The following is a 12,730-nucleotide window of genomic DNA, read 5'->3' as shown; positions in this document are numbered from 1 at the left end:
TTATTTTTGAATAGGAGTAGTGTTTCTATATTTGCTGTAAGCTAACAGTGGTGTGGACTGCAATGGAAATGACCAGTCCCTTCTGTATTGTAGTTTTTCAGAGTCTTGACATGGAACTGGGTTAGGTACAGATCCTGCTGAAAATAAAACCTATTTTGCTAACTAGATTTCAGCTAAATTCTTTGACTATTGCTGCACAAGTGCTTGTGCTGGCACAAGGAAGGGCTGGGAGCAAGCTGCCAGAGTTATGAGTGGGACTGTTGTGGCTTTTACTGGCAGCTTGCCATTGGTTTGAGGTAAAGCATCACTGTTAATCCTGCATAAATGCTTGCAGCTGCCAAAAGATTTATTGTATGACTGACTGAACCTTGGGTGTCATAATTGAAGTAGAAATTCTGGAAACTGCTGCTAGATATCAAGAGGGAAGAATGGGCTCCCACCTTTGAGGTGTAATGTAAGGCTGTACACGTAAAATGCAATTATTGCTGTTTAAAGATGAAATAATCACCTGTTCAGTTGTAAAAATTTATGGTTCTCTTAATCATTCTTTGTTTTTTCTCCTCCCCACAGATAAAATGAAAGATGGTATCATAGCTAAACTAGCAAATCAAGCTGCAGATTACTATGGTGATGCTTACAAACAGTGTCAATATAAAGATACTTTGCCCAAGGTTAGTAACTCATGGAAATAATGTGGGATATGTTGTTATTGTGCGTAACTGTTATTGTTTACAATGTACTTAAAGAAAGACACATAAAATGTATATTCTCAAGCTGCTTTCAAGGAAAATGAAAATTTGAAAAATTTTCATTTGTAATTTGAAAAGCAATGAAGAATCGAGGGAGCAAAAGAGTGTGGGTTTTTTTAAAATAAGTAAGATCTTATTACAGTGAAGTGCATTTATTTATAATGCATTTCATTAAAGTAAACTTGAAATGGTTATGGTGTTATTTAGGGATGCAGTCTTAGAACTAAATGCCTTACTAAATCTGTTTTCAAACTAACACTTTCTATTTGGGCTTAATTGGCTTCTTAGTCTCAGTGTTTCCATGTGAAATTTGCTCTCCTGTTGAGTGCAGCATGAATACAGAGGTATTGTTCACTGAGCTGTTAGTGAAAAATATGACTGGAAGTCAGTGTGTGTCTTCTGCCTGCCTTCTCTTGCCCTACCTCAAAGCAATCTTGATGCTTGTAAAATATCCCAGTTTAATCTTGACTGGTGATTTGAATGCTGTTGGAAGAGGTAGAAAGATTTTTGTCCTGTTCCTTGAATGTTTCTCACATAGGTATTATGTTCATGATGGTTTTTGACAGTGACAGGCAGTGAGTAACAATAAAGCCATTGCTTTATCTTTTGTTGTTGTGTACCTTTCTAAGCTGTAGATCTGCTCCTTGTTCCAGTTCCAAAGTAATCTGTCAAGTGAGATTTTTTGAAAGAACATAAGGTTTGCTGGTTAACACCAGCTCTGAGAACAGTTACGTGTTTAGGAGTGTGCTGTGAAGGTTGATTGGATGCAACTGGAACTCCAGTTGCAAGGCCTTCCAGACAGCTTTGTCTTCCAAATTTACCCTTTTTTTTAATGTTATTTTTCCATCTCTGGGGGAGCAGCAAATTTGCAGAAATTTGAAGAAGCAGGTCTTTGTATACTGAGGTCTTTAAAACATGACTCTGGTTTTCCAGTGCTCCTTGATTTAAGAAATAAAACAGTAAGGCCAAATCCTTGATCTAAGACCATGTCTGTATTGTGCGCTGCAGCGTAATGTTTTCTTCATGTCTTGGTCGGTACTCCTGCAAAGATAAGTGCACTTATATAAGGTCTAAAAATGACTTTTAAGTTGCTTTCCATGTCGGTAGTCACTAGTCTTCTTTATTTGTTCTTCCATAATTGTAGTTGCTTTCTTGATAGGCCTGCTGCTGTTTTAAGTGTAATTACTTTGTCTGATTAAAAACCAGTCAAAGCAAAAGACCCCTAGAAGACCTATCTTTCCACCCACCTCCATTTCTTAAGAACACTGTCTTGGCTTTGTCTGGGGGTGTTTGGGTATGTTCTTGCAACTGTCCTTTCTAATACATGCATGCATTTCTTATCTTTGAAGTAAATGTTGTGACTTCATGGCTTGGATTTAAATCATAGTTCATTTAAAATAATGAACACCAAGAATTTTGCAACAACAGATTAAAAATTCAATCCATGCAAAGCCACATGATGTCTCACATTTACCTCTAATGTTTTAACCTATCTAAACCATTAATTGGGTGAATCTAATTTCCTTTTCTTCTTCCTTTTTCTTCCTGCATCCCATGTTGTCTGTGGTGGTTATTGTGGTTGGACTTTCCCCTGGTCAGTATTTTTATTTCCAGGAGGTGTTTCCTGTTCTGGCTGCAAAGCACTGCATTATGCAGGCCAATGCAGAATATCATCAATCTATCCTGGCAAAACAGCAGAAGAAATTTGGTGAAGAAATTGGGAGGTTACAGGTGAGTAACTTTTTGCTCTGAAAAATATGGAAAAACTTTTAATTCTGGAAGGCTGGGTTGGAGTTCTGAAATCCAGATTACTAAGAAGTGTATTCAGAAATTGTTAAGCATGCTTATCACATGAATTGAATTATTATCAGCTGTAAAGATGAAAGACACCTTTCTAAGTTTTGTAAAGACATGTTTTAGTGATTTTTGGGCAATTTGATACTGCTTGACATGTTAAATCTTTATCTTTGTGTTTGCATAAGCTTCATATCTAAGCAGATATGTTGATAAATTTTCCTATGTAATGTTATTAGAAATCACCCAAAGGTTAAAATTCTACCTGATCTATACCTAATTCTTTTGCTGATATCCTGCTTTAAATCTGAGTAATTAAAAAAAATTGTACAAACAGTTCTCTTTTTAGTCTTTATAGTTTTTTGCCCCATATATCTGGTTTCTAGAGGTACTCGCATCTTGTAATGAATAAGGTCATCTCATATTTTACATACAGTAGAGAAAAAAAATGCTAAAATGAACTACTTCCTTCAGTCTCCATAAATTTATTTTTGTAAAATAAATATGTGAAATGCTACTTGAACTGATAGTGAAGATCCCTGTGCACTGTGTATCAACTGATTTGCAGGAAATTTGACAGATTTACATAAGATGATCGTGTTGATGTATTGAAAGTTACTGTTATGCATTTATCAACTTTGTGCAGGCTGGAGCTTGAAACTTCTTTTTTGTATGCTCATCTGTTTTCTTAAGAATATATGAAAGGGAGAATATTTATTATTTGAACTGTATTTAAAATTTTTTTAGCATGCAGCAGATTTGGTGAAAACAGTGGCATCTCGCTATGATGAATATATAAACGTTAAAGATCTGGTTGACAAAATCAACCGTGCACTTGCAGCTGCTAAAAAAGACAATGACTTCATTTACCATGACCGAGTTCCTGACCTGAAAGATTTGGAGCCCATTGGAAAAGCCAGTCTTGTGAAGTCTACTCCAGTTGTTGTTCCACTCAGTCAGAAATTCACTGGTAAGCAAAGTGTGTGGAGTGCGCAGGGTAATTGTTACCTTGTGAAACACGTGGTCAACAAAGTTCATTTATACCATGCAAAAATAAACATTTACTTTTTGCATTCTGTTAAGGGTACAGCTGTGTTTTTGACACTGCTGCTTTTCTTCTCCAGTTTGTTGTTGTTCTTGATGATTAGTGTAATAAAGCACAGGTTGAAAATTCTTACCTGAAATGTACAATTCTCTTAAAGATCTTTCTAAGATTTTCTCAGCAATTGTATTTTTTATATGAAACCAATCTTTTTAATTTCACAAGGAAAAGTTCTGTAGGGGACAGTGCCAAGTTATGCAATATTAACTAACCTTGTTGCTGGTCTCCTATAAAGTTGAAAAATTTCAGTTTGTTTGCTCAACAGATGAGTCAGATGAGTTGTGAAAAAATTCTCTTAACTTTCTCATATTTTTCTTTTAATGAAACAACATTAGAAATGAAGCCTTAAGGCAAATCTAATTTGTAACCTTACAATTGGTGTATATATATTGTCTTTAAATTATTTCAAACTCAATTCAGCCTTAAAAATTGAAATCTAAAGGCCTTAGAAATAGATTTTTGTTTTTAAGACATCTTGGGGAGTAGGAACAAAGTATCTTAAACTGTTTAGGTCAGTCTCTGTAGTACAAGATGTACAAAAAAGCTGTGAAGATGTTTGTGCTTTAAATTTCATAATGCAGCTTGTGTAATTTATACTACTCTAATTGCAGACCTGTTTGAGAAGATGGTTCCATTGCAAGTGCAACAGTCTGTGAGTGTTTATAACCAGAGGAAGGCAGATCTGGTAAACAGGTCGATAGCCCAGATGAGAGAAGCCACAAATCTGGCAAATGGGTAAATATGGCTTCTTGTTAAGTTTCTCAAGTGAGGACGTGCACGGCTTGTAAGCCCTGGGTGCCTTGCAGCCTGCAGATATCCAGATTATAGCAGTGTTTTTTCATTACTGTATGGTAGGCTGGCAAATTTAAACCATAACAGGGGGATTTAGAACTACTTTTCTGTAGGTATTAAATCTGAAAGCTTATTAAAAACAAGTGGTATTTATTTTCCTGCCATCTTTCCTTATTTTTTAGGAGTCCAACACTTGCTCACAACCAGTACCACTAATCTAGAAGGATTTTAATATTCCAATGGTCATTAAAAAAAAGTTCTTTAAAATAAATAAGTATAAAAACGTTGTACCAAGTTGAGAGATAGCAATGTAACTTAAAGCAGTTGTTTTGTCTACCAGTCACTACCTAAAATGTTTACCATGTTTTGTGAGTGCTAAAAGGCTAGGATTTCTTTAGCTTTTTAAGAGCTTTAAAATTAGTTTTTAGTGAGGTGCTTATGTTTGAAATTTCAGCCTAGGCGTACATTGCACTCCATTATAATTGCCTGTGATTGCTTGTTTGTTTAGATAGCAGTGTTATTTTCAGGATAAAAGTTGTTTATTTAACATGTTGACTTTTTCAGTGTGTTGGCTTCCCTCAATCTTCCTGCTGCTATTGAAGACGTGTCTGGTGATACCGTTCCTCAGTCTATTTTGAACAAGTCTAAGTCTGTGATTGAGCAGGGGGGAATTCAGACTGTTGATCAGCTGATCAAAGATCTGCCCGAACTGCTGCAAAGGAACAAAGAAATTCTAGATGAAGTAAGCCCAAAACCCACTGCACTAAAACATTCTTAAAATACATCTCCACTGAATACTTTGCTTTAAATGACAGTGGAAAAAGTGCATAATTATTCAAATGCTTGCAACTTTAATAACACTTCCAAAGTATGCTATTTAAGTATTCAGCCCATACAAAAACTGTGCTGTCACATGTGGATATTTCCTTACAAATATTTTCTTTTTAAAAAAGTTGGTGGAGAGGGGGAAGCATTGGGAAAACATTCTGAAGAAATTTGATTGATTTGTCCCTTTCATGCCGGCTTTTTGTCAAATTATATTTTAGAAGAATGTGTAGGCAGTTTTTATTTTCTACACTAGCTACATATTTTGAAGCTATTTTATGTTTAAAACGGCTCATAATGCATGTAACATTTTACTCTTGCAGTCTCTGAGATTATTAGATGAAGAAGAAGCTACAGACAATGACCTGCGAACAAAATTCAAAGAACGCTGGCAGAGAACACCGTCCAATGAACTCTACAAGCCTTTGAGGGCAGGTACAGTCCATGTTTCATGCTTTGCGTTGTAAAGATGTCCATAGTCTAAATTAAAGTAGTTTGCAGTGCTTTGATATTATCTATAGATACACCGATTACAGTTTGAGGCAAGTTATGCCAAAACATCCTGATTGCAGTCTGCACTATTTCTTGGAGCTGAAAGAGGATGTGACAGCAGGGAATTTGCTGCTGCTTTTGCACTCTTGGTGTGTATGTGCATATTGCATATAGGTTAAAGTCTTATGAAGTAAGGATCTTGTTGCCCTTGTAAAATCATGGCTCAGGCTACCTAGGCTAAGTCAAAGGGAACTATGGGAGAGTGACTCAGCTGGAATAGGGGTAGAGAGACATGAGAGATGTGATGCATGACTGCCACATGTCCACATCGTGGTGTATGGGGGTTGATTGACTTGGGCTTGTTGTGCCTTAAAAGTATATAAACTGATAAGTGTCTAACTGCTTTAAAAGGCCTGTTTTTTTTGCAATAAAGCAGCTCTCCTTTGCATTGCCTGGGGATTCTGAGTCACTTTATACGTGTGCATGCTGAAGTTTCAGAAAGCAAATTAAATTAAAAATGCCTGCCCTCTAAGGCTCTAGTTTCAATTGCCTCTTAAATACCATATTTATTTTTTCCATTAGTGTGTTGTCTCTTTAATTTGGTGGGGTTTTTTGACCCCCAACAGTTAGGTCACACTACATAAAACTATCACTATATTATGCTTTCTGTGTGCCTAATATGTGTTGTCTTTGGAAGTTAACAAGGGACTGATACCACTGACTTGGTCTTGCAAAGTTGCAGAGGTTTAAATCTGCAGAGTAGCTCAAACCAGTGTTCGTTCATATACCTTTGTATGCTTCACAGGAGAATTAATATGGGTGCCTAGTTTTATGCACTTTCTAAAACATAATTTGGAAGCTTAGGTTTATATAAAAGTCTTACATATTGTGCAGGCTTTTAAAAATGTGTGATGAAAAATTTGTGCTGAAAAGCACAAAAACCGCTCAGGTGCAAGATTCGTTGGAACAAATTTTGAAATGATATAAACTCTTTTCTTCCTCCTGCCCCCAGAGGGAGCCAATTACCATAATATTTTGAATAAAGCTATGCAAGCAGATGGGCAGGTGAAGGAGCGCTATCAGACTCACCGGGATACAATTGCACTTCTGTGTAAGCCAGAGGCAGAACTGAACGCAGCCATACCTTCTGCCAACCCAGCAAAAACACTACAGGGAAATGAGGTAAAGCAGTGAGATTTGTCTCTATTTTGAATAGAAGTGCTATTTGTCTAACAAAGTAAACTTGCTTGAATTGGTAATTTAATTTGTTTCAGTTGATACATGAGGCAACTCACATTTGGAAAAGAGGTTGATTTCATGTTTAAAATCTTCTTGAGCATAGTTTGTTACATTTAATGTGAACAAAATTAATCACTGTGGACAGCAAGACTGGTTGACTATTATAAAAGGAGCAATGAATATTTTTGTTATGTAGGGAGGTGGGATGTAATGCTCGGTCCTTGGGACAACATAAGACATGGCTCAGTATTTTAAAGTATTGGTCAATTGCACCAATTTGCTTTTCAAGAAGTTAATGGCTCATCTACAGCAATATTACTATTTTTCTCATAGTAATGATTAGAAGTCAGTGGTTTTTGCTGCCATCTTAGAATATCCTATTAGAAGGTATCTGATCAACTTAAAAAAACCCCAAACATTTTGCAGTAATTCAACAAAAGCAAGCCCGTAGAAGAGAATATAGATTGAGAAATGCTTAAAGATCTTTTGTTTAGTCATATTTTGTCCGGGTTCCTCACCTTAAGCACATTCATAAACAAATATTCATGCAGAAATATTAACAGCATCAGTGTGGAATGCAAGATGGAAACAAGTTATTAATAGGTTATACCTCCCCAATAGTTTGTCTATAACCTGCTAACTTAGGACATTTATATTGTCTAGGTTGTTAATGTCTTAAGAACTTTGCTGGCCAGTCTGGATGAAGTTAAGAAGGAGAGAGAACAACTGGAAAATGACCTGAAATCTGTAAATTTTGATATGACAAGCAAATTCCTGACTGCACTTGCACAGGATGGTGCTATAAATGAGGAGGCTATCTCTGTGACTGAGTTGGACAGAATTTATGGAAGTTACACGCAGAAAGTGCAGGAGTCCCTAAAAAAGCAGGAAGAACTTCTCAAAAACATTCAGGTACAACACTTTGCATGTTTTCCTTTCTCCTAAACTAAGAGCAATGATACTTCTACCTGTCTAGTTTCACTTCTCTTTCTAGTCTGTTTTGCATTTTATTCTGTCATATGTCAGTTGATATTCCTTTATGCCTCAATCACTGAAAAATACAGAGATGTCTTTGTGTTCACTAGAAAGAAATGGGAATGTTTAGCAGGCTCTCTCTACAGCTCCAGTGTAAATTCTCATGGACTTTTTCTTGGCATAATTCTGCAGATGGTTTTGTCCTTGAAATAAGCTTAGTGGTGTGTTAAAAAGTCGTTGGGTTTTTGCTTTTTCTCCTCATTCCATTTTAATTCTTCCTGGGATAACAGGAGATGTGTCCTTACTGTCTACTAGAAGACATTTTAGGTCTCTGAAGTACAGCTTGGTTTATTCCTAATTGCTCTTTACAATATATGCTTGACTTCCAGTATGTGCAGAGCTCTTTGAAGTAAAACTCAGTAGCATTTCTCAAAGTTTATTTATAAATTTAGTCTTAATTTATAAATTAAGAGATGGGTACCTGAATGTGAATCTGGCAAAAGAGGAGGTCTTAGTGCTTGGAGAAAGGATAATGGCAGCTTGAGTAATGATGGAGACTTTTTCCAAGTGGAAAAAATGATCGTATACATTTTCTTAAATGATCATATACACCACGTTTAGAAAGGATTTTATATTTGGGTATTTTTTAGCACAACATAGTTAAAAAATCTTGATGGGTATTACTTTAATGTTTGAATGTCCTGGAGTTCAAGTTTGTTGGCTTCTGGCAGTTGAAACAGTCTTTTAAAGTTTGCTTGTTTATTTTCCTGAAAGAAATGAGATGTAAATAGGTGATGCTTTTGTAAGTTTTCCTCTTCCCTGTCCTTTTAATAGTTTGCCAATGTCAACCAAATTTGAAGTAATGCCTCTTAAAAATACTGACTTTACGTATGATTTTATGAATATCAATGGTAGTTAGTACAGGAGAGAGCCTAATTAGTATAGCCTTGGAAAGACAGTCCACAGGATGAGCTTGAGAATTATTAAAGGCAGCCCACAACAGAGCAGGTAATTAAGTGGTGATACCTGCTGCCAGTGAGTTAACATATATACAGTTCTGAAATATACATTATAATAGTCATTGCACTTGGCAGGTAGCAAGTATGGAAGTCCAGTGTGGATGGGAGATGAGGAAAAGCAGGTATTGGGGAAAACAGAAGCAATGACTAAGAGGAAAAAGAATACAAAACATGCAGAATCTTACCGAGAACTAGCTTGCTTTATTTACATTGTTTATTCTGTTCTTTTAAGAATGCGCATCAGGATTTTTCAAAGATGAAACAATCAAACAATGAATCTAATTTAAGAGAAGAAGTCTTGAAGAACTTAGCTGTAGCAAATGACAACTTTGTGGAACTTGTAGCCAATTTAAAAGAAGGCACAAAGGTATGGTAATGCTTTAGGGATTGAAAAGACTTTTTATGTATACAATGAGATATGAATCAAAATCATAATAAACTTTGGAGACATTGTAGCTGACAAGCATTTTTGAGGATTTTACTACTGAAGCGAGGACAGTAAGTTGCTGGAATTTTGATTGTTTCAAGAGCTGTGAAATGCTTCTTTGTTCCTACCTGAAAAGTAACCTTTTCTGAGCAATAGGATAAGTTAATTACAGCTGAGTAAATGATGCTGAAGCACCCAGATGAGCCATTTTATCTAAGAAATTCTTTCATCTGTTCTCTCATGGTATTTAATCACCTTATAAAATCGGTGTTTTAAGTGTTGTTACTGCATACGTGAGAAATAATGAAAGCTGTATTTAGCTTGCTTTTTTGATCTGGGCATCTGGAAGGTGTCGTATGGTTTCTGTACTAAGTATTTTTTTGCTGGTTTATTGATAGCTCATTAGACAGAAAAAACACAACTTCTGAGATATCTATACAAATGAAGTGCATGGAACTGAGAGCAATAAAATTAAAAATAAACAATTATCCTTTACAAAATTAAATAGCTCATCACCAGCAACGGTCTAGTTTTGCACTGGGTTTAGTATGTTTTTTTTAGTTATCCCAAACTATTTTTATATTTACACACACACAATTCTATGTTATTAAAGTGATGGGCAACAGCAGCTGACTAATTTTGGTTTTGAAAAGCACAATAGAATGTACTAGCAAACCTTAATGGAGCAACAGGTTCTGGGCACTGTAATAGTACAGCACCTATAACTGGATCAATATATAGAAATATGCCAGCATGGAGTCTGAAAGTATTGACTGAGAGTATTGTGGTTTTTTTCTTCACTAGTTTTACAATGAGCTGACAGAAATCCTGCTGAAATTCCAGAACAAGTGCAGTGACATTATCTTTGCTCGCAAGACTGAAAGAGATGAACTGCTCAAGTAAGATTTCCGTATTTTGTTTAAGCATTGCGGAATGTAAAGTATTTATCAGAAATTTATCTTTGGGGACATGTTTATTATGATGAAATGAGAAAGGAAGAATAGGTGTGCTAAGCCTGTCACTTCTGTACTTTAATCCTGGTCCTACTCTCATGTCTCCTAAGAAAGTGATAGGAGAAATAAATGGGAAAATCTGCTTTGAAGTTTCCTCTATTGTTCCTATATGCAGTTCAACACAAATCTGTTTCATGTTATGATTTCACTCTCATTCTTTTTGGCATGCATTTGTTAGTTATTTTTTTATTCTGTCCTTTGAGGAACTTTTGATTTCTGCACCCTGCTCCTGCTGTCAAATTAGTTTGAGAAATCAGATGCTTCATCATATGATTTCCTTCCATGTCTTCAGCATGATGGGGGAAGAGCATCAGTATTCAATTGCTCTGCAGTCTGCTCTAGCCTCATACTTCATCATTGCTTAGATATATGGATTGCTTACAGTGTTGGGGAGAGAAGCACATTTTGTCCTTCATGTGAGATAGTGTTTGTTGTTGTTGTCCCCTATATGAGATCAGACATAGTATAATATGTTTAATATGTTTCAGATGGATTTTTAGCCTCTTCTCTTAAGAGGAAAGCATAAGTGACAAGGTTTGCCATTTAATTAGTGTTCTTTAGCAAAGCATGTAGCCTTTTATAAGACGACTTGTTACTAAAATTTTGGTTGGTGAAGCTGCAGTTGTTCTGTGTACTTGCAATCTTAAAAATGGGTTGCTCAACCCTCAATTTTTACCTTTCCAAACTTGATCATTTGTGGAATTGATACTTTTCATTTGGGCTCTGTGCTTGTAAACAAAGTCTGAGTTACAACCCCTTCTGCCTTTATTTGTCTTCCTATATATTCATGTAGTTTGGAAGCGGTTAGGCTGCCTAAATATGGCAGAGGCCTGAGTATCACACCTCTGCAATGTTTATCTTCAGTGTTAAGGCTGTAGGGTTAGTGTTGATAGAACATTCTGCTGAGTCTTGCTGTGCTCTTTTACTGTTTTGGCTAATGTTGTGATCTGTACCCAGTACTGAGTTAGAACATGAAGACATTATTAGAAAATAAATGTAACAGTTAATCAGAGAGTTGGCTAGAGGATGGTTTCTGTGGAAGTGATTTGGACTCCAAATTTAGTTTGAGCTAGCTCAGTGATCATGTTTTAAATATTAGACTTACTCTGCTGCGTCTTTTTGGCTTAACTGGCTGTGGTGTATAACAAGCCATTCCTAAACTAAGCTGCATGTTTGATCTTTTGTTTTTAATAGAGATTTGCAACAAAGCATTGCTAGGGAGCCCAGCGCTCCCTCCATTCCGCTGCCTACGTATCAAACCACTCCAGCAGCAGGAAGCAAGCCAGCAGCATCGCCCGCTCCCACTCCAGCCCCAAGAACCATGGTGGTAAATACATGCTGCAGAATTAGTGGGTTGAAAATACTGGGTCTGTACTTGAGAACGCTAAACTGATCTGTAATTTGTGTGTATCACTCCTTAGTATACTGGTGTGGTTGGAAATGTGTTGAAGTGAAATAGAGGGCAAAATCTTAAGGCTTTTCAGAGAGGTGTGTTATGTACTATTTGTGTTCATCATTTCTAGATTTGAAATTAAAAGCTTACTGCCATTTAGATACTTTGCATTATCTGTATAGACAAAATATAGAATGTCTGTTTAAAATGAAAATAAAGATGAATTAATCATATAACCAGAGCTTTTGATTCCAAGACTTTGATAAAGAAGCTCCAGCTTAATTCACTTTCTCTTGTTAGGGGACTAAACCACAGCCGCCAGCACGGCCACCACCACCAGTGATTTCTGCAGCAAGCAGTTCCTCTTCTGCATTAGCACCCTCTGGAGCAGCTGCAGCTCCTGCTGCTCCTCCAGGAGCCAGTGCACCTGCAGCAAGCACTGCACCTTCACAGGCACAGGGACCACCTTACCCAACTTATCCCGGTTACCCAGGGTAAGTTACAGGAACACTTAAGCAGATTTTTTGTTATCCTGTTACTTAAAAGCACTTTTCTTGTGTGTAACATTTTAATGTAACAATAACATGTTGGTTATTGTTGAAGGTATGTTTGCTGTTTGAGGAAAGGGGTTATTTTGTTTGTTAGTTTTTTGGTTGGTTGGTTTTTTGATTGGTTGGGGTTTTTTGTTTGTTTGGGTTGGGTTTTTTTTTGTTTTTTCTTAGTTTTAATTATGTAACTCTTGTAGGAATCATTTGCTTGTACCTTTTGTGGGAAGGTACATTTTAAGTGTTTACAGTTCATCTTCTTTAAAGGAGAAGGAAAATAGGGCTGCATTTCCTTAACTGCGGTTTGTTGATTATTGCCAACACTTACATAATCATTTGATGGTGGTTATCTCAAAACTGTTGGC

General features: G+C 36.3%; 1 protein-coding gene across 2 annotated transcripts in view; it reads left to right on the top strand.

The window, feature by feature from the left end:
• PDCD6IP (programmed cell death 6 interacting protein) overlaps positions 1 to 12,730 on the top strand; it is a 28,639-nt gene that overhangs the window by 14,793 nt on the left and 1,116 nt on the right. The window contains exons 6-17 of one of the 2 annotated variants that reach the window (XM_064419068.1): positions 571 to 671; positions 2,364 to 2,480; positions 3,291 to 3,513; positions 4,257 to 4,380; positions 5,002 to 5,179; positions 5,586 to 5,697; positions 6,767 to 6,936; positions 7,657 to 7,905; positions 9,220 to 9,354; positions 10,219 to 10,313; positions 11,622 to 11,754; positions 12,121 to 12,314. In XM_064419068.1, the coding sequence (XP_064275138.1) occupies positions 571 to 671; positions 2,364 to 2,480; positions 3,291 to 3,513; positions 4,257 to 4,380; positions 5,002 to 5,179; positions 5,586 to 5,697; positions 6,767 to 6,936; positions 7,657 to 7,905; positions 9,220 to 9,354; positions 10,219 to 10,313; positions 11,622 to 11,754; positions 12,121 to 12,314 (1,831 nt within the window). Of the gene's footprint in view, positions 1 to 570; positions 672 to 2,348; positions 2,481 to 3,290; positions 3,514 to 4,256; positions 4,381 to 5,001; positions 5,180 to 5,585; positions 5,698 to 6,766; positions 6,937 to 7,656; positions 7,906 to 9,219; positions 9,355 to 10,218; positions 10,314 to 11,621; positions 11,755 to 12,120; positions 12,315 to 12,730 lie in introns of both variants that reach the window. The other variant, XM_064419061.1, reaches the window with a different exon arrangement.

This window comes from Passer domesticus, chromosome 1 (genome assembly GCF_036417665.1).
Source record: "Passer domesticus isolate bPasDom1 chromosome 1, bPasDom1.hap1, whole genome shotgun sequence".
NCBI lineage: Eukaryota > Metazoa > Chordata > Aves > Passeriformes > Passeridae > Passer > Passer domesticus.
Note: the sequence above shows the minus strand (reverse complement) of the source record. Positions and strands in the feature narration are given on the sequence as shown.